General features: G+C 40.2%; 1 protein-coding gene across 2 annotated transcripts in view; it reads left to right on the top strand.

The window, feature by feature from the left end:
• The window catches only part of USP48 (ubiquitin specific peptidase 48), a 106,337-nt gene that overhangs the window by 57,082 nt on the left and 28,634 nt on the right, over positions 1–20,621 (top strand). For both annotated transcript variants that reach the window (XM_008966556.5, XM_003813953.5), the window contains exons 12-15: positions 4,032–4,229; positions 6,355–6,469; positions 6,953–7,083; positions 12,679–12,747. In XM_008966556.5, coding sequence (XP_008964804.2) covers positions 4,032–4,229; positions 6,355–6,469; positions 6,953–7,083; positions 12,679–12,747 — 513 coding nt within the window. The remainder of the gene's footprint in view (positions 1–4,031; positions 4,230–6,354; positions 6,470–6,952; positions 7,084–12,678; positions 12,748–20,621) is intronic.

Raw genomic sequence — 20,621 nt, forward strand, 5'->3', positions numbered from 1 at the left:
CCAAATATTATGCTAAGAGTAGAAAAGCTTTCTGCTGACCCCTGATTTCTTAGAAATATCCCACATAATCCAGCTTATCCCTTTTCTGTATATGTTTATTCAGGTTTACCTGATGTCTCAAAATGAAACCAAATTAAGCCTTTTTAAAGGCTGATGTGCCATTTGTATTAAGTTATCTTTGTCATTTTAAAGACATGAATTCCCCAAGCCTAATTCCTACTTAAGGAAGAGAGACAATTTAGTCCTTACTTTAGAAAATAAATACTTAAGCATAATTGTACTTGTGGTTTGTCTTTTTAATATCTTAATTTTCCATTACTAGTATAACTTTAAGCAAAATGTAAACAAAAATTGCCAAGTCTATAAGAATATATTTTAACTAAATTTTAATTCAATTCTGACCCTTCTTTGTAATCTGTTACTTTAACTCTGTCCAAGGGTTGGGATTATCCTAAATAATTAAACTGACCTTAATGTAACTGGAAATGATTTGGAAATGAACCCATGATTCAGATCTCTAAATTTATAGGTCTTTGTTCAAAGGTGTCGGGACCTAGAAATCTATTTTCCAAACTTTATTCACAGTTTCCTGTGTCCACTGGGCAAGAGAAAGGGACTTAACTGGGTCTAAAGTGAAATACTCATTTGAACCACTCTTTAGAACTATAGAGTTCAAAGATGTTATGTGTCAAGTTAGCACTGTGCTTCCTTTGGCTGTTTTCATTCAGCATATAGGAACCTTATGTTCTTAGAATATGCTTATGTTCTTAGAATATTTCTCTGTGTTATTTATACTTTTACCAATTATGAGCTATATAATTCTTTTCCATTTGCAGTAAACTTATATTGTAGACAGTCCACGCTGTAAAATTATGTAGAATCTCAAAGTTAATGAGCATGGTTTTGTGCTGGCAAGAGAAGTCTTTTGTTATGCATTTTCTAAATCTTATTTTTGTGTGTGAACATATTTAAAAAAACAAAGATCACTTACCCTAAAATCTGAGCCTCAGTAGGAATGTGCTTTTGGCCCTTTTTATTTCCATTGAAATATACTTAAATTATCTCTAGGTAAAGTGTTTTCAGATGTTTTTGATGCTGTGATTGTTCTAGACTTTATAACTTTCCAAAGAAAATGTGTCATGTTCAAAATCCAGGTTTTTTTTTTTCTTTTTAAAGAACTTTGAACCAAAATGTATATTTCCCTGTGGTAAATATTTTAATATTTTGCTTTCCTCATCAAATGCTGAGGTTTCATATAGTCTGGTATCTCCAGCTTGATAATGGGAGAGTTCTCCCTCATTTGGAGTTGATTATGTCCATGGCCTTTGGAAAGCAATGCTTGTAGTTTACTGAATCACAAATACTAGGGAATATATTTGAGGGGCCTACTTAGAGTCTTTTTCTAGTGCAGAAACATCTGTAGTGTAAAAACTTTGCCACAAACAGAATCTGCCTTAACTATGAGACTTGTGCTCCACTTGTATTCTCAGGCAAGCTCTTGGCAGAGTCAGTGCAACTCTTTATGATGATAGAGACTGAAAATGGAAAGAAAGACAGACTTCTGTGACCATAGTCACTCTTCCTTCATGGAGCCCACAGCGCACTAAAGTGAAATCTGGAGAACTTGCTGTTAGTAGTAAGCATGGTATTAGATTAGAATTATAGGCCTGTTCTCTGCTTTCTGTCTTCCTCCTCTTACTATAAAACCGTACATAGTTTTTCTAATCATTGTATCTTAACATTAAATTTATATTGAACAATTCAAAAACCAAAACAACAAGCTTTCCTTGGAAGTTTTCTGTGAGATTGGAAAATGTTGTCTTGCCTTTGAGCCACCTTGTTGCTGGACAGTCAGGGCCACAGTCACCCTAGGCTTTGAATTCCTGCAGACATCCCCTGGCAAGGAGGGCTTTGTGCATTTTGAGCTTTCCTAGATTCCTTTCATTGTGAGGGCCAGGATTCTTAGGGTGTTTTCTTTCAGTTAGCAATAACAGATACTGCTGTCTGTCCACTCCTCCCCAGCTGCTGGGGAAACTAGGATGCCTAGTGACTTATTCTTGAATGTTGCTCTTTATCACAATCCTGTTTTTTCTCCTTTGATAGCCTTCATATTGCTTACCATTTTAATCTAATTGACTGTCCTTGGGAAAAGATTAGAGTATGCTAAGACTTTTATCTTGCTTTCAGAAAGGGATCATTTATCTTTGCATTCCCCAGATACCCAGTGTACTCTATCCCTGGCAGATTAAGCTTGATAAATGGCAAATAAAGTCAGGAGGCATTTTGAATGTAATTAGCCATACCATGATATACTGTAAAGTGCTGCAGCTGTGTTACATATACTGCATCTTAAAGTCTCCTCTTTTTTTTTTTTTTGAGATGGAATTTCACTCTTGTTGCCCAGGCTAGAGTGCACTGGTGCAGTGTCAGCTCACCACAACCTCCGTGTCCCGGGTTCAAGTGATTCTCCTGCCTCAGCCTCCCGAATAGCTGGGATTACAGTCGTGTGCCGCCATGCCAGCTAATTTTTTGTATTTTTAGTACAGACAGGGTTTCTCCCTGTTGGTCAGGCTGGTCTCAAACTCTGGACCTCAGGTGATCTGCCTGCCTCGGCCTCCCAAAGTGCTAGGATTACAGGCGTGAGCCACCGTGCCCAGCCAAGGTCTCCTCTTTTATATATTAAGTTTACGTAAATGTATAATTAACTTTTCCATATCTCTTTTCTTCCAAAAAGCTCAAAATGCTTCACATAGCTTATCTTTTATACTCAACAACATTCCCATGAGGTAGGTAGAAGGCAGGTATTATTACCTTCATTTTACAAATAAAAGACTGGAAACATAGAAAGTTTAAGTGACTTGTTCAGGTTCATTTTCTTGGTAGCAGAACTTGGATTAGACCGTGACCTCGACTCACAGTCCTGTGCTCTTCCTCAGGAGCCACATTCGACTTGACCAGTTAGAAGGCTCTTAGTTGATGATGTACAGTGCCAAATTTTGTTTTCATAAAAATTGAGATGGTTTACTGTAAAATTAAAATGGGAGTTAGTTTTCTAGACATGTAACTCTCTGGGGAGTATAAAACTGGTCACAATGGGCTTTGCGTTGAAGTATCTGTCCCTCAGATCTCATCAGAAGGAGTATATAATACAAAAATATAAATTCAACCTCTGTATGTTTTCTTCTATGTTTTATGCTGGGACTCACTGGAGATCTTTGTAAGTAATCAAAGCTGGCCCTTTATCTTTGATTTTGGCTTTTAGGGAATTCTAGGGACTTCCTTTCCCCAAATTAAAACTCATTTTGAGGTGTTTGGTTTTGTCTTTTAATTTTTGCAACTTCAAAATTGATGACTCAGTTCTAGTGTACTTTATCCTCGAACTTGTTTAAAATAGGTTACTTTCTTGAAATAAATAATAATATAATGAATAGATCATGACTTGGATTTGGGTGGGGGAATTAAATACCTTTTCAAAATTGCCATCAGTGTCATCTTGGATGAAGAAAGTTCAGTGGTTAAAAGCGTCTTCTGAAGTGTGGTCATAGTTGGTGAGGTTTATTTCAGTTTGGCTTCTCATTTTAATTTTCAGATGTATATCACATATATGTGAAAAGTACTGACAAAAATAATTTATGAAATAAACACAGTAGGGCATGAGGTTGTGTTATTTGTGAGGCAGCAATGGAGCATGACTTGTAGTCAACAAACATGGGTGTCCTGATCAAAGCTCTGCTGTGCTATTCGGCAAGACTATGTGGATGCCTCTTGTAGAATGTGGTTAATAATACCAGCCTATTTCATAGGGCACTGTGCAGACTCAGCATTATGGTGCACAGCTCCTTGAACTCATAGGAGTGGCACTTAACTGGAGCTTTGTGTCGTACTCATCAAACATCTTCCCCCAGACAATGATTCTTCGGATTCTGCTAACTCTGGACAGAGTTTGCATTGTCTTTTGAGAAAAATGAATGTATCACTTAGTCAAAAAACTGTAAAAATACATAGGCTCTTTCCGATGCTTGCTTTCTCAGAGCCCTATGAGTTTGTCTCTCTGGAATGGCTGCAAAAGTGGTTGGATGAATCAACACCTACCAAACCTATTGATAATCACGCTTGCCTGTGTTCCCATGACAAGCTTCACCCGGATAAAATATCAATTATGAAGAGGATATCTGAATATGCAGCTGACATTTTCTATAGTAGATATGGAGGAGGTCCAAGACTAACTGGTAATTCAAGATGTCCTCTCTGTTTAAAAAAGAGCAGCTCATTAAATCTTCATCTTACGGTCTTTATGAGTGTGGCTTATGATGATTTGACCCAAACTATGCTAGACCAAATATTCCTTACACTTTGCAGAAAGGATTTGCTAAATAAAGTAGAAGTTAAGCAACTGATGCTATTCATAGAGGGTTGGTTGGGGTTTTTTGGTTTGTTTCTTTTAACCCCTCTCAAAGCAGACAAAATAGGACCCTTTTGAGAAAACGGTCTGGTAGTAGTTTGTTACTCTGTGTAATACTGTTTAAGGTACTTGAGCCCTTGTCTGGTTAATTGCAAGTTTGTGCCTCCATGTTATGGTGAGTTTTTTTTTTTTTTTTTTTGAGACGGAGTCTCACTCTGTTACCCAGGCTGGAGTGCAGTGGCTCAATCTCGACTCACTGCAACCTCCGCCTCCTGGGTTCAAGTGATTCTCGAGCCTCCCGAGTAGCTGAGATTACAGGTGCGCACCACCATGCCCGGCTAATTTTTGTATTTTTAGTAGAGACAGGGTTTCACTGTGTTGCCCACTCTGGTCTCGAACTCCTGGGCTCAAGTGATCCACTCAACCTCGCCCTCCCAAAGTGCTGGGATTACAGGCAAGAGCCACCGCACCCGCCCGGCTATGGTGACTTCTAACAGTGTGTGAGCTGTAGATGGTTACTTAGTTTATGAATGGAAGCTACTTGATTCTACCTTAAATGTAGAGCTATATATGACCACATAGTACCCACGGTTTATTTTGTTTTGGCTGCCTTTCTGTTCTGCCTCCTTGAAACATTTTTCTTTTTACATGAGTAGCTGCCAACACAATCCTCCCTCCAATTTTCAGATGAGGCTGTAGGAAATTACATGACACCTCCCTCCCCAATACACTTTTTCTGTAATTAAGTGCTGTTTTCTAATGGTATACAACTTATTGCATAAAACTTGATATTTAACTACATGCTGCAGGCCTTCTGTTAAACACGACTGGAGTTTTGCTTCCTAAATTTCTGGGAATTTTTGTTTTTGTTTTTTTGAGACAGTGTCTCACTCTGTTGCCCAGGCTGGAGTGCAGTGGTGCAATCACAGCTCACTGCAGCTTCAACCTCCTCAGGCTCCCGTCTCAGTCTTCCAAGTAGCTGGAACCACAGACATGCACCACCATGCCTGGTTAAGTTTTGTATTTTTTGTAGAGATGGTGTTTCATCATGTTGCCCAGGCTGGTCTCGAACTCCTAGGCTCAAGTGATTGACCTGCCTGGGCCTCCCAAAGTGCTGGGATTACAAGAATGGGCCACCATATCTGGCCCGTTTTTTTTTTTTTTTTTTTTTTTTCCTGAGACAGAGTCTTATTCTGTTGCCCCAGCTGGAGTACAGTGGTGGAATCATAGTGCACTACAGCCTAGAACTTCTAGGCTTCAGCAGTCCTCCCACCTCAGCTTCCCAAGTAGCTAGGACTACAGGCACACATCACCATGCCTTGCTAATTTTTACATTTTTTGTAGAGACAGGGTCTCACTATGTTGCCCAGGCTGGTCTCAAACTCCTGTCCTCAAGCTACCCTCCCTGCCTGGCTTCCCAGAGCTCTTGGTGGTATGAGCCACTATACCTGCCACTGTTCTTAATTCACAATGAATAAACCATGCAATAGGAAGAGCGTTCACATTTTAGATGATTCCTAAAACTTCTTTGTGTTTTAAACCAGGCCCTTCATTTTGCTTTTCCTTTTAGTGTGCTTTGAAGATCACTTTCACATGAAGATCATTATTTATAATTATCAGCTATATTTAACCCCCCCCACCTTAGAACCTCAGTTATTTGATTATCATCTTGTAAAGATTGCATGTAAACCTTGTCAGATACTGTATTTAGATACTTTTAATGTAATACAACATTTTGTCTCTCATTGTTCTTTATTCAGATAACAGTATTGCCGTCTTGGTTTCTAATTGTCTTAGTAAAATAATTTAGGGTATATACCAATTTGCCTTATTGCCAACATTTGTGACTTTGGTTTAGAATGTGTCTGTGTTTGTGAAGTGCTGAAAACATTTTCCTAACAGGAAGTCTGTTTGAATGAAATATATTTCCTTTCATTCTTTCTTGCCTGTAGTGAAAGCCCTGTGTAAGGAATGTGTAGTAGAACGTTGTCGCATATTGCGTCTGAAGAACCAACTAAATGAAGATTATAAAACTGTTAATAATCTGCTGAAAGCAGCAGTAAAGGGGTATGTTGCACAGTGTACATTGTTTATGATAAACTAAGAAGTTTTCAAGAGGTCATAACCAAGCATCTCGTTGTTTATTAAAAATAGGAAGTTGGGATTTTTAGAAGAAGGGTGATAAAGTGGATGGTAGAGCCAGATCAAAAGTAAATTTTGCAATGACTGCCCCTGTGGCAACGATAAAGAAAACTGCTGAGTCAGATAGCCTTTGCCACTGTATTCCATCCTACCATTTGATTGGTGTGGTTGGCTTGAAGGTAGGAAAAGCAGGATAATATTTAGAATGGAAACAAAATATTAGATCCCTGCAGTTCAATAGTGAACAGAGAAAGTGACCGAAATTAGGAAGTGGGTTAAAATCAATTACATGTACAGTAGCTGATGTTAAGTGTTTGTAATTCACTTTAGTTGTTTTTACAGGCAAAGAAGGGAGGACAGTGTTTGGAAATATTACTTGTATGATTTAACATTCTCTCTGTTCCACAGCAACGATGGATTTTGGGTGGGGAAGTCCTCCTTGCGGAGTTGGCGCCAGCTAGCTCTTGAACAGCTGGATGAGCAAGATGGTGATGCAGAACAAAGCAACGGAAAGATGAACGGTAGCACCTTAAATAAAGGTAACACTTTAAATCTATGTGTAGATCATTGTGAAACTATACCATGAAAATATAAGTGGGCCAGGCACGGTGGCTCATTCGTGTAGTCCCAGCTACTTGGGAGGCTCAGACGGGCAGATCACTTGAGCCCAGCGGTTGTGCCAGCCCCACTGCACTCCAGTCTGGGTAACAGAGTGAGACCCTGTTTCCCTAAAAAACAATTTTAGGCTGGGTGCGGTGGTTCATGCCTATAATCCCAGCACTTTAGGAGGCCGAGGCAGGTTGATCACTTGAGGTCAGTTGTTCAAGACCAGCCTGAGCAACATGGTGAAACCCCGTCTCTACTAAAAATACAAAAATAATTAGCCAGGAGTGGTGTTGCACACCTGTGGTCCCAGCTACTCAGGAGGCTGAGGCAATAGAATCGATTGAACCCAGGAGTTGTAGGTTACCATGACCCAAGATTGCGCCACTACACTGCAGCTTGGGCGGCAGAGCGAGACTCTGTCTCTTAAAAAAAAAAAAAGAAAAAGAAAAACCCAAAAAATGAGCAAAATTGGTTTCATACCCATCCATGTAATTTTAAAGACAACTTTTATTAAACTACAAGCTCTCACAAGTAGCACAGAGCAAATAAAAGATTTTTAAGCTATTGAAATTCAGCAAGGACTCAGCAACTCACATGTGAAATTTTCCTTTATAACCTATCATGCTTCGGGCTCAAGCTCTCTCTAGTTAATCACATGCAAAATTAATATTAATTCTGTTCTAGGCTAAGAGTTTAAAGAAAGGTTAAGTCTACTGCAAATTGGCATAATATATTGTATGCTCAGTACATTTTGGTTTTGGATTATCTGCCACACTGCCTTTGTCAAGTAAATGAGCTTGTACTTCTTTATCTTTCATCAAATAGAGAGGGCAGCTTTTAAATAGCTTTTTGCTTGTAAATTCTTCTGAGTTTCCTATGCTTTCAAATCAGAAATTATGTTGTTGTAAAGCAAACACTAAATTTAATTTTATAATCAGTGGTTCATAAGATGTCAAGGAAATTTATTACTTTAATGTTCTTGACCTTTATTAAAATATTCTGTATTTTCTGCATTCAAGCATTTCATATCATTTGTATCATTATTTTTTATTTTTTAAGTTTTTATTTTATTTATTTATTTATTTGAGATGGAGTTTTGCTCTTTTTGCTCAGGCTGGAGTGCAGTGACGCAGTCTCGGCTCCCTGCAATCTCCGCCTCACTGCAACCTCTGCCTCCTGGTTTCAAGCGGCTCTCCTGCCTCAGCCTCCCGAGTAGCTGGGATTACAGGTGCACACCACCACACCCAGCTAATTTTGTGTGTTTAGAAGAGACAGGGTTTCACCATGTTGGCCAGGCTGGTCTTGAACTCGTGACCTCCCAAAAGTGTTGGGATTACAGGCGTGAGCCACCATGCCTGACGAGTTTTTATTTCTTTTAAATTCTAGAGATAAGGCCTCACTATGTTGCCCAGGCTAGTCTCCCAACTCCTGTGCTCAAGCGATCCTCCCACCTTGGCTTCCCAAAGTGCTGGGATTATAGGTGTGAGCCACTGAGCCTCGCCCATTTCTGTCACTTTATATTATATTTATTTTATTTGGTATTGATCTTCCTATCTCACTACCTTACTTTTTGGGAAAACCAACCCAGTATTAGTTTTAAACTCTTTGAGCTGTGATTAACATTTTCAAACTTGAAGAGTTTTTACTTTTTTTTTCTTTTTTGAGACTTTTTTTTTTTTTACTTTTTTGAGATGGAATATCACTCTGTCCCCCAGGCTGGAGTGCAGTGGCGTGATCTTGGCTCACTGCAACCTCTGCCCCCCCACCCCCCGCCCCTCCTCCCAGTTCAAGTGATTTTCCTGCCTCAGCCTCCCAAGTAGCTGGGATTACACATGTGCCACCATGCCCGGCTAATTTTTGTATTTTAGTGGAGATGGGGTTTCACCATGTTGGCCAGCTGGTCTTGAACTCCTGAGCTCAAGTGATCTGCCCACCTTGGCCTCCCAAAGTGCTAGGATTACAGGTGTGAGCTACTGCACCCAGCTGAGTTTTTACTTTTGATTAAAATGTTTTATTGTGCTATATAATTCATGAACTTAACATCAATTTGAGTTCTAGTATCCTGTCATTTGAAAAACCATACTATAATTTTAATGATAACATGTGACTTAGTGTTAAATATTTATTTACTGCTTTTTAAAACCTCTTTAATTTGGGAGGCCGAGGTGGGCAGATCACAAGGTCACGAGTTCGAGATCAGCCTGACCAACATGGTGAAACCCCTTCTCTACTAAAAATACAAAAATTATCCAGGCGTGGTGGCATGCACCTGTAATCCCAGCTACTCAGGAGGCTGAGGCAGGAGATCATCTGAATCCGGGAGGAGGAGGTTGCAGTGAGCTGAGATGGCGCCACTGCATTCCAGCCTGGGCGACAGAGCACGACACCGTCTCAAAAAAAAAAAAAGAAAAAGGCCTCTTTATATATCAGTGTCCCTTCATTTTTAGTAAAATTGGATGCCATAATAGAAAGTGCCTTCATGTTGGCATAGCTTAAAAGTATTTTTCATGTTGCTTTCAGAGTAATATGTCTCTATTCTCCTTCCCCCATTAAAACATTTCAAAAGCTTCAAGCAGCACAAATGTGACAAAGTAGAACTTCAAAGCCTTCCCACCAGATACAATCACTGTAAATAGTGGCTTTTTATAATACAGCTCATATGGGCACAGTTGTACATCTCTCCCTGTCAAAACATACAGCCCTTTTTATTGATTAATTGCATTTTGTTTTGTGGATCCATTATGTTTATCTGATTCTATTTTAATTTTTTACATGACTTTGTACACACAGATGTGGTGAGGGTCCTTTTGTGTCCTGTACTTACATCATTACAGAATTTTCCGATTATTTCTGAGAAATAAGTTCCTAGAAATTGCTGGATCAGAGAATTATAAATACTTACAATTGCCACATACTGACACATATTGGTAAATTTTCTTCAATATATGCATATTAGGGGGTTCATTTTTGCATGCTTTTGTCAACATAAAGAATACATCCGTCACATCAGTTTTGTTTTGTTTTGTTTTGTTTTTGAGACGGAGTCTCCCTCTGTTGCCCAGTCTGGAGTGCAGTGGTGTGATCTCGGCTCACTCCAACCTCTACCTCCCGGGCTCAGCCTCCGGAGTAGCTGGGATTACAGGCATGCACCAGCACAGTGGGCTAATTTTTGTATTTTTAGCAGAGAGAGGTTTTTTGCCATGTTGACCAGGCTGATCTTGAACTCCAGACCTTAATCTGCCCACCTCAGCCCTCCAAAGTGCTGGGATTACAGGCATGAGCCACCGTGCCCGGCAGTCACATCAGTTTTTATCAGCCTGATATAGGAAGTTAGACTTAGCAGTGTTGAGGCTTAACGTTTTTCAAAATGTCATTGAGGTTGACCATCTTCTTAGGCTTGAGAAGTTATTTGTGTGTGTGACAGAGAGAAAAAGAGGAGACAGAATTAACTGGTTGTATCCTTCCTTTGCCCATTTTTTTACTTGATTTTTGTGGGGTTTTTTTGTTTGTTTGTTTGGTTGGTTGGTTTTTGTTTTGTTTTGTTTTGTTTTTGTTTGTTTTGTTTTGTTTTGTTTTTTTAGACAGGATCTCTCTCTTTCACCCTGGCTGGAGAGCAGTGACGCAATTGCAACTCAATGCAGCCTCCACCTCATGGGCTCAAACAGTCCTCTCACCTCAGCCTCCTGAGTAGCTGGGACCCCAGGTGCGTGCCACCACGCCCAGATAATTTTTGTACTTTTTGTAGAGATGGGGTTTCGCCATGTTGCTCAGGCTGGTCTTGAACTCCTGGGCTCATGTGGTCTGCCTGCCTTTGTCTTCTCAAAGTGCTAGGATTACAAGCGTGAGCCACTGTGCCTGGCCTCTACTTCAGTTTTTGAATGATTAGTAGATATTTTTTGTATGTATTAATTGTAGTAAAAATGTGTGAAGTTCTTAACCTGGAAAACCCATGGATAATTTTTTTTTTTTTGAGATGGAGTCTCGCTCTGTCGTGCAGTGGCGCCATCTGGGCTCACCACAAGCCCCGCCTCCCGGGTTCCCGCCATTCTCCTGCCTCAGCCTCCTGAGTAGCTGGGACTACAGGGGCCTGCCACCATGCCTGGCTAATTTTTTGTATTTTTAGTAGAGACGAGGTTTCACTGTGTTAGCCAGGATGGTCTCGATCTCCTGATCTCGTGATCCACCCGCCTCGGCCTCCCAAAGTGCTGGTATTACAGGCGTGAGCCACTGCGCCTGGCCCCCATGGATAATGATTTTAATCATACTTAAGGATTCTTCATTTGATCCTGTTCCCAGTATATACAACTATAAATTGATAGTGACACAGTGTAAAAAAGTAAGAAAAGCAGATACTGGAAGAGAAATGTTAACAGCAAAAGCAAAGTTTTTATTATATAGTGGTCCACCCTTATGCAAGGTTTTGCTTTTCATGGTTTCAGTTAACCTGCAGTGAACTGCAGTCTGAAAATATTACATGGAAACTTCCAGAAGTAAACAATTCATAAGTTTTAAATTTCACACTGTTCTGAGTAGCATGATGATATTATATCTCATACCCTCCTGCTTCATCCTGCCTGCGACATGAGTTTTCCCTGTGTCCAGCTTATCTGTGCTATACATGCTACTGACTGGTCACCTAGCAACCCTCTTGGTGCTCAGATTGACTGTAGGAGTGCCTGTGTTCAAGTTACCCTTATTTTACTTAATAATGATCTCAAAGTGGAAGAGTGGTAATGTTGGCAATTCAGGTATGTCAAAAAGAAGCCACAAAGTGCTTCCTTTAAGTGGAACGGTGGAAGTAAGTTCTTGATTTAAATAAGGAAAGAAAAAAAATCGTATGCTGAGGTTACTAAGATCTATAGGAACAAATCTGTCTGTGAAATTAAGAAGGAAAAAAATTCATGCTAGTTTTGCTGTCACACTACAAACTGTAAGTTATGGCCACAGTGTGAGTTAAGATGGAAAAGGCATTAAACTTGTGGGTGGAAGACATGAACAGAAATGTGCCAATGGATGTTTATCGAGTTCGGTGGTAGGTTTTAGGCATCCATTGAGGGTCTTAGAACATATGCCCTGACTGATCAGCGGGGAGTACTCTGTTTGATGATAAAGGTTAAGTCCTTATTTAATTTGCCTTTAATGCTTTGTGTTCACCCCCAAAAAGTGTAGGTAGGTGAAAATGACATGCCATGACATGACATGTAGATGATTAACTTGGTTTATGACACAGTATTCTCGATACTTTGACTAGAATTAATAGAAGAATTCCATTTTTTGAATTTAAAAAGGCACATTTTCTTGCATAACCTAAATCTTTAAAAGTTAACTGTCATTGAGATGTTCCTCTTTCCTTTTAAGGGAAAGAAATATAACACTTTTTAGCAGAACTGTGTAGGAATCACATGGGTCTAATTTTCAGAGTTTTAAAGTTTTCTTTGTTCCAAATTGTGCAGAGTAGTATATCTGCTACTTTCAACTTTAAGTACACAATAACCACAGCAGATATCATTTGTATTTCTTTTGATTAGATGAATCAAAGGAAGAAAGAAAAGAAGAGGAGGAATTAAATTTTAATGAAGATATTCTGTGTCCACATGGTAAGCTAGAAGCATAAATGAATTCTGTTTTATTATCCTTTTTTTTACTTTTAGCTTCTACTGCCTGGCTTTCATGCCAGTATCTCTCACATCTTACCTGGGAAAAAATTTTTTTAATAGAATTTCCCCATATTTAGAGGAAATCATTGGAAAAGAAACTTCTTGTCACTTGTTCCATTGAAGTGCTTTTGAATTTGAAGTATTGAATTTCAGTTGTTTCCCATGACTGTCATTGTCCAAGTTAAACACTTTGAGAATAGTGCTCGTATGTTTCTTCTTCTTCATCTTGTTAGGGCTATCTATGGTTTTTTATTTATTTTTTTATCTGTGCAACAAGATCTCTGACTGTCACTGTCCTAGCTTAGTGCAGCATCAACATCCTGGGCTCAAGTGTTCCTCCTGCCTTGGCCTCCTGAGTAGCTGGGACCATAGGCATGCGCCATCACACCCAGCTAATTTTTAAATTTGCCTCCCACCTTGGCCTTCCATAGTGGTGGGATTATAGGCACGAGCCACTGGGCTCGGCTTGGTTTAGTTTCTTGTTTGTGTATTGACCAGCTGCTGTGTACTATGTGCTAGATAATTTTTTAAAAAGCTAAATTCTAAATCCTTATTTAATCCTATGTATTGGTTCATGTATTTCTTTACTTGGTCTTGGTGAATGCTTACTTCTAATAAGTAGCTTTTACAAGATGATCGTGCAAGGGATTCATCATATATTAGGCATAATTTTCTATTCTAATAGCACCGTGAAAGTCAAGCAGGTGTCTGTTTCTCAAAGCTTTCTACTTCATAAGTTCCCCTTCCCACCTCCAAAGAGTCTGAGCACTGAGTGCTGTAGCTTGCACCTATAATCCCAGCTACTAGGAAGGCTCAGGTAGGAGGATCGCTTGAGCCCACGATTTTGAGACCAGTCTGGGCAACACAGCAAGACCCTGTCTCTAAAAAAATATTAAGTGGGTTTGGTGGTATGTGCCTGCAGTTTCAGTTTCTCAGGAGGGTGAGAGGATCACTTGACCCAGGAGTTTGAGGCTAGAGTGAGCTATGATCACGACGCTGCACTCCAGCCTGGACGACCGTGCGATACCCCATCTCTTTAAAATAAAATCAATAGGACAATAAATTTGACACAGAAAAGTTGGCTTGTCAGTGGTTCATTTTGTTAACCCATGTTCATGCGTTTCTTGTTATGTGGTAATTTATTGCTAATATTTAGGACTCCTGTTGATCCTAATGAATTCCTAACTGTAGTTCTTGTTTCATCAGTTCACTGTGAACCAGTGGATGATGTCTCACTCTTATCCCTGATGCACATTGGCACTTTTATATGAAGTGCCCTTGATGATACTAGTGATGGTGGTTGCCACTAGAGTAGTACTAGCATTCTGGATTATCTCACTGCACTTTAGCTTGCGAGGTGAGTGGCATTCCCATTTACAGGCCACACAACTAGGAAGGGGCCATCCTGGGGTGTGTGTTTGGGTCTTGGTCTCTGTGAGTCCCAAGTTCCTCTGTTCTTTCCATCGTATCACCCTATGTGTCTACTGGTTGGTCTTTTACACTACAGGTGCACAGCAGGAGAAGATGAGTTGACCTCGTGAGTGCTGAATAGCACGAGGAAATAAACAGGGGAAGGAAGTTTGGGTGAATAGCCAAAAGGAGGTGTATTTTTCCAGTGATGCTCTCATATCACCTTTTCTAACCTTCACAGCATAGATGTGGACATAGGATTGGTGCCTCCATATTGAGAGTTGAAGCATCTGTGGCAAAATACTGTGTCATGCTTGGTGCTACCACTTGAAACAGTGCTGGAACTTAGATTGCCCTCGTGCTCCTTAGCTCACTGACCTTTGCTCTGCCTTCCCACCTCTTATCATGTCATTTCAGTACTGACAGTTTTGAATACAAAGCATGGCAAAGCCGAATGTTGTTTCAGGACACATACTCCACTCCCCAGCCTATCAGAAATTGTACATAAGAGGCCGGGCACGGTGGCTTCACACCTGTAATCCCAGCACTTTGGGAAGCCAAGGTGGGAGGATCACTTGAGTCCAAGAGTTTGAGACTAGCCTCGGCATCATGGCAAGACCCCATCTCTACAGAAAGATCAAGAAATTAGCCAGGGGTGGTGATGGTGTGCATCAGTTTTCCCAGCTACATGAAAGGCTACATTGAGAGGGTTACCTGAGCCCAGGAGGTCGAGGCTGCAGTGAGCCATATTCACGTGCCACTGTACTCCAGCCTGGGCGACCAAGCAAGACCTTGTCTCAAAACAAAACAAAAAAGAAAGAGAGAGTGAGAAAGAGAAAGAAAGAAAGGAAGGGAGGGAGGGAGGGAATGAGAAGGGAGTGAGGGAGGGAGGAAGAAATTGTATACAAGGGTTGTTTTTTTAGGCTGTTATCTTGATCTGTAACTCTAGTGTTTTGATGCCATACTTTGTTCTCTAATATTTTAAAGGATAGTATGACTGGGTGTGGTGGCTCACGCCTGTAATCCCAGCACTTTGGGAGGCTGAGGCAGGCGGATCAGTTGAGGTCAGGAGTTTGAGACCAGCCTGGCCAACATGGTGAAACCCCATCTCTACAAAAATACAAAAATTAGCTGGATGTCATGGTGGACGCCTGTAATCCCACCTACTCGGGAGGCTGACCCAGGAGAATTGCTTGAACCCAGGAGGTGGAGGTTGCAGTGAGCCAAGATGGCACCCCCGCATTCTAGCCTAGGCAACAGAGCAAGACCCTGTCTCAAAAAAAAAAAAAAAAGGATAGTTTTCTACCTTTGTTTTTGTGTTACGTTATCTGTCAGCATACCATGCGTCCAGGGTAAAATGTTTCTGGTATAGGATACCCAGCCTTACTTAGAAATCCACTTTACTCATTAAGTTTCTGTTAAAACCGCTTTCTGGAGGTGTGCTGATGATGTTGGTAGGAGGAGGATTATAGTGGGCAATTATTGAATGTTTACCATTTGCCTGTAGTTTTCCACATTTATAAATATTAACTCATTTTACCTATTTTGTTTTGGTTTTTTTTGAGATGGCGTCTCACTATGTCGCCCAGGCTGGAGCGCAATGGTGCAGTCTCAGCTCACTACAACCTCCACCTTCCGGGTTTAAGTGATTCTCCTGCCTCAGCTTCCCAAGTATCTGGAACTATAGGCATGTGCCACCACTCCCAGTTAATTTTTGTATTTTTAGTAGATATGGGGTTTTGCCATGTTGGCCAGACTGGTCTTGAATTCCTGACCTCAGTTGATCTGCCTGTCTTGGCCTCCCAAAGTGCTGGGATTACAGGCGTCAGCCACCATGCCCATCCAACTCATTTAATCTTATAACAACTCTGTGCTATCAGTATATTATCACATCCATTCTACTGATGAGTAAGTAAACTGAGGCACAGAGAGGCAAGAGTCACCTGTCTAGGATCACCATACTGAATGGATAGTTTTGCCTAGGTATTTAGTTGTCTGTTGGAAATATTTTTTCCGTGAAAATTTAAGAGACTTTTGTGGTAGTCCTCTGGACGTACCATTCAGAAGTCCAAAGCCATTGTTTCTTGGTAATTTTTCTCCACTTCAGTTTCTGGTAGGCTTGTAAGATCTTTGTCCCCAATGTTGTATGGGTTCATTTATTATGCTAGGCACTCTGTGGAAGCCAGGTGTGTTTTGGAGGGGCTTGGTGACTGAGCTTCACTAGTTCGGAGCCCCAGCTGGCTTGTTTCACTGGGAAATTCCCAATGGCGCTGTCTGCTATTGGGCCACTAAGGTTTTTCCATAAGTATCTTTCATTTGCCTGCCTGGAAAATTCAGACCTGCTGTCGCTCTTCGGAAGCTGTAGAAAGAAGAGGACTTAGGAGTCCCTGCATTCAAGAGTGGAAAGGTTTAATTATCCCTGTCTCAGCTTGTCACTTCATTTGTCTCTGTGTTTTGTGTCCCCTGTTCAGGGGCCTTAGGTTTTGTTGTCCTAGAATAAGCATCTAGTCTTTTGTGGCTAGAGGGGGCAGTGATCTCAAGGGCAGAGAAGGGGACTGAGCATCTAACTACATACTTCTTAAATAGACTTTCCATCCCTTCTCTCATTTTTTGTAAATCCCTACCTTTACTTCATGAGGACCCAGTTTTTGGGTCTGTGGGACAGTACTGCAGTGTAGCAAATCTGGTTACTTCTTGACTTTCGCCAACTTAGAGTTAATTTTTATTGTGTCTCATTAACCTTCTTTTAAACCCTTATAATTTTTATCCCTGTTGTTGCCTCTGTTGTCTTCATCATTATAACTGTATGTCTTTTTTATATATATATAAATAATTCCTTTGGTGTGGTGGTTCACATCTATAACCTCAGCACTTCAAGAGGCTGAGGCATTTGAGAGCAGCCTGGGCAACATAGTGAGACCCCCCCTCTATTTAAAAAATAAAATAAAAATTAGGCAAAGTGGCACACGGCTGTAGTCCTAGATGCCCAGGAAACTGAGGCACAGGAGCATTGCTTGAGCCCAGGAGACTGTGGTTACAGTGAGCTATGATCACGCCACTGCACTCCAGCCTGGGTGACAGAGTGAGATCCTGTCTCTAAAAATAAAAGTTTTTTTTTTTAATTCTTTATTGTGATTTGATGATGTTTCATGAGGCACTTAAAGTAAATGCAGTTTTAAACATCATTTTAACCTGGAAAGTCCTTGATTTAAATTTTCATATTTTTATAACAAAACCCCTATATATTTCTAACGTGTTGTATGTATTTAATGTATCACAGGTTTTGTGTGAATTAGTCATTGGATTATATTCCATTGGAAGATTTACTATCCTAGAGTTCAGTATTTGTTGCAGATATTATATAACAAGCTTTATAATACAGATATTATATATATCAAGCTTTCTTACCCATTTTACTTTTTATTCCTTTAAGTGAATAACCTTCCTATAGCTTACCTTGTTTATTACACCTAGTTTGCTTAGACGATGGGCTGTGTTTTGTTTTGTTATTTTGAAAGTACTTCTTGAGATGTCCTGAGGCCCAAAGTATTATATACAGTTTGAACTAGATTGAGGGTGAGGGGTTGAGGGTCATTTATCCAGTATCTAAATTCATTGTTAACTAGATTTCTCTTTTTACCAAAGAATCTTTGAGTTTTAGATATTCTAGTTATGTTTACTGAATTGAATCTCTCTTGACTGCTTTGATCTTGTTTTGGGAGGTATTGCTCATAGAATGGATTTAGTTGATTGGCTTTCTCTTAAAATTTAAGAAATAACATGTTTCATTGCAGGATACAAGTTTAATTTCTAACAATTTATGTGTCCCAGTGAAAAGAGCAACCCAAATTTATTTAACTATTTTGAGGTCATAGACAATATTCAAGTATATTTACTTCATTATCATTCATTACATTAATTTAATTAATTGTATTAATATTCATAGTTAATATTAATGATATATTAACAACTACTATGGTAGTAATTATTAGAATAATAAGAAATTATATTTAGAAGCTCAGCTAACAAGTAGAGTGAAGGACTATATATTTTTATTACCAACTAGACTACAGTAAAATGACTATTTAATATTATTCTGATCTCAGAAATGAATTTGGGTTGTTCTTTCCTTGTCATATGAAAAACACTCATCCCACGTAAAAGCCAGTCACTACCTAAAAGTACCCCCACATCAGAATGAAGCCGTGCACCCACAGTGTCTGTGGTCTCCTCTGCTCATTTAATAGTAAAGTTTGCATGTGCATTCCCATTATTGTTTCCTCATAACCACATGGGGTTATACCACACACAAAGAAGCTCTCTTTTTTTTTTTTTTTTTTAAAGCATAAAAAGGAAACCATTTAAATATTGTAGTTGCCGTGGAGTTCTTTCCAAATCAGGTCATGGAAATCTACCTTAATCTTTTTTATGGTTACATTGTATTTCACATAAGGACTTACTAAGTTAAGGTTTGATAATCCAATTAACCTTTTTCTTTCATTTTTAAAAATAAATTCCCTAATTGTGTCTGAGGATGGGCACGTTAGAATAAGTTTTCATAGACTCACGGGAAATTTAAATTAACAGCCCACCCAGAAGGAAAATAACATGTTTACATTCTGACCCCATTTCTCTGGTAACAAGTTTATTAAAGCAAAATAATCTTTTGGAGATTATTCAAAGATCCAGAAGAGGTGAGGGGTAGAAGTTAAGTTGCATTCTGAGGTATTATAAATTATAGGGACCAGGCATAGTGGCTCATGCTTATAATCCCAGCATTTCTGGAGGCTGAGGTAGGAGGGTTGCTTAAAACCAGAAGTTCGAGAGACTCCCTCTCTACAAAATAAAATATTAGGCGGGCATGGTGGCTCATGCCTGTTAGCCAAACTACTCAGGAGGCTAAGGCAGGAGGATCACTTGAGCCCAGGAGGTCGAGGCAGCAGTGAGCTATGATCGTGCCACTGTACTCCAGCCCAGGGGACAGAATGAGACTCTGTTTTCTTTTCTTTTCTTTTCTTTTCTTTTTTTTTTTTTTTTTTGAGACGGAGTCTTGCTCTGTCACCCAGGCTGGATTACAATGGTGCGATCTTGGCTCACTGCAACCTCTGCCTCCCGGGTTCAAGCGATTCTCCTGCCTCAGCCTCCCATGTAGCTGCAATTACAGGTGCACACCACCACTCCCGGCCAATTTGTTTTGTATTTTTAGGAGAGACAGGGTTTCACCATTTTGGTCAGGCTGGTCTTGAACTCCTGACCTTGTGATCCACTCACCTCAGCCTCCTAAAGTGCTGGGATTACAGGCGTGAGCCACTGCCCCCGGCCTGTTTTCTATTAAATAAATAAATAAATTTTAAAATATATTATGGGGTTTGAATGAGCTATAGACCTGGGTTTGTTTGTTTGTTTGTTTTTGTTTTTTGAGACAGAGTCTTGCTCCTTGCCCAGGCTGGAGTGGAATGGCACAATCTTGGCTCACTGCAACCTCTGCCTCTTGCATTCAAACGATTCTTCTGCCTCAGCCTCCTGAGTAGCTGAGATTACAGGTGCCTGCCACACACCTGGCTAATTTTTGTATCTTGAGTAGAGACGGGGTTTCGCCATGTTGGCCAGGCTGGTTTCAAACTCCTGACCTCGTGATCCGCTCTCCTCAGCCTCCCAAAGTGCTGGGCTTACAAGTGTGAACCACCAAGCCCAGCCTCAGACCTAGTTTTGTTTTGTTTGTTTTGTTTTGTGTTGTTTTGTTTTGTTTTTTTGAGATGGCATCTCTCTCTGTTGCCCAGGCCAGAGTGCAGTGGTGGTTATCTTGGCTCACTGCCACCTCTGCCTCCTAGGCTCAAGCAGTCCTCTTGCCTCAGCCTCTGGAGTAGCTGGGACTACAGGCAAGCACCACCATACCTGGCTGATGTTGGTATTTTTAGTAGACGCAGGGTTTCATCATGTTGGCCAGGCTGGTCTCAAACTCCTGACAAGTGATCCACCTGCTTCAGCCTCCGAAAGTGCTGGGATTACAGGAGCAAGCCACTGTGCCTGGCCTATAGACCTGGTTTCGTATCCCAGCTTTATTACTCACTATCTGTACTCTGCCTGGTTATATTCATCTTTCTAAATTCATTTATTATGGAAAGTGTAGTATGTATTTAGAAAGCTCATGGCTTTATTACTCTTAATAAATCTGTAGGTACCTTGCCAATGGGTGCAGAAACAAACATATGACTTTAGAAATTTAAAGATAGTTTTCTGGGTAATGACCGATATGGGTAGATAAGTGAAGTTCACTAACTTACTGCTTGGGAACAGCTGAAACAATAGTAAGTATAACCACAAGTAGAGCCAGAGGAGAAAGGTCCTGGCAAGGTGGCGGTGACTAGTATTATTTTTTTATGTCTTCTGGGATTTTTGAAGAT

This window comes from Pan paniscus, chromosome 1, assembly GCF_029289425.2.
Source record: "Pan paniscus chromosome 1, NHGRI_mPanPan1-v2.0_pri, whole genome shotgun sequence".
Classification (NCBI taxonomy): domain Eukaryota; kingdom Metazoa; phylum Chordata; class Mammalia; order Primates; family Hominidae; genus Pan; species Pan paniscus.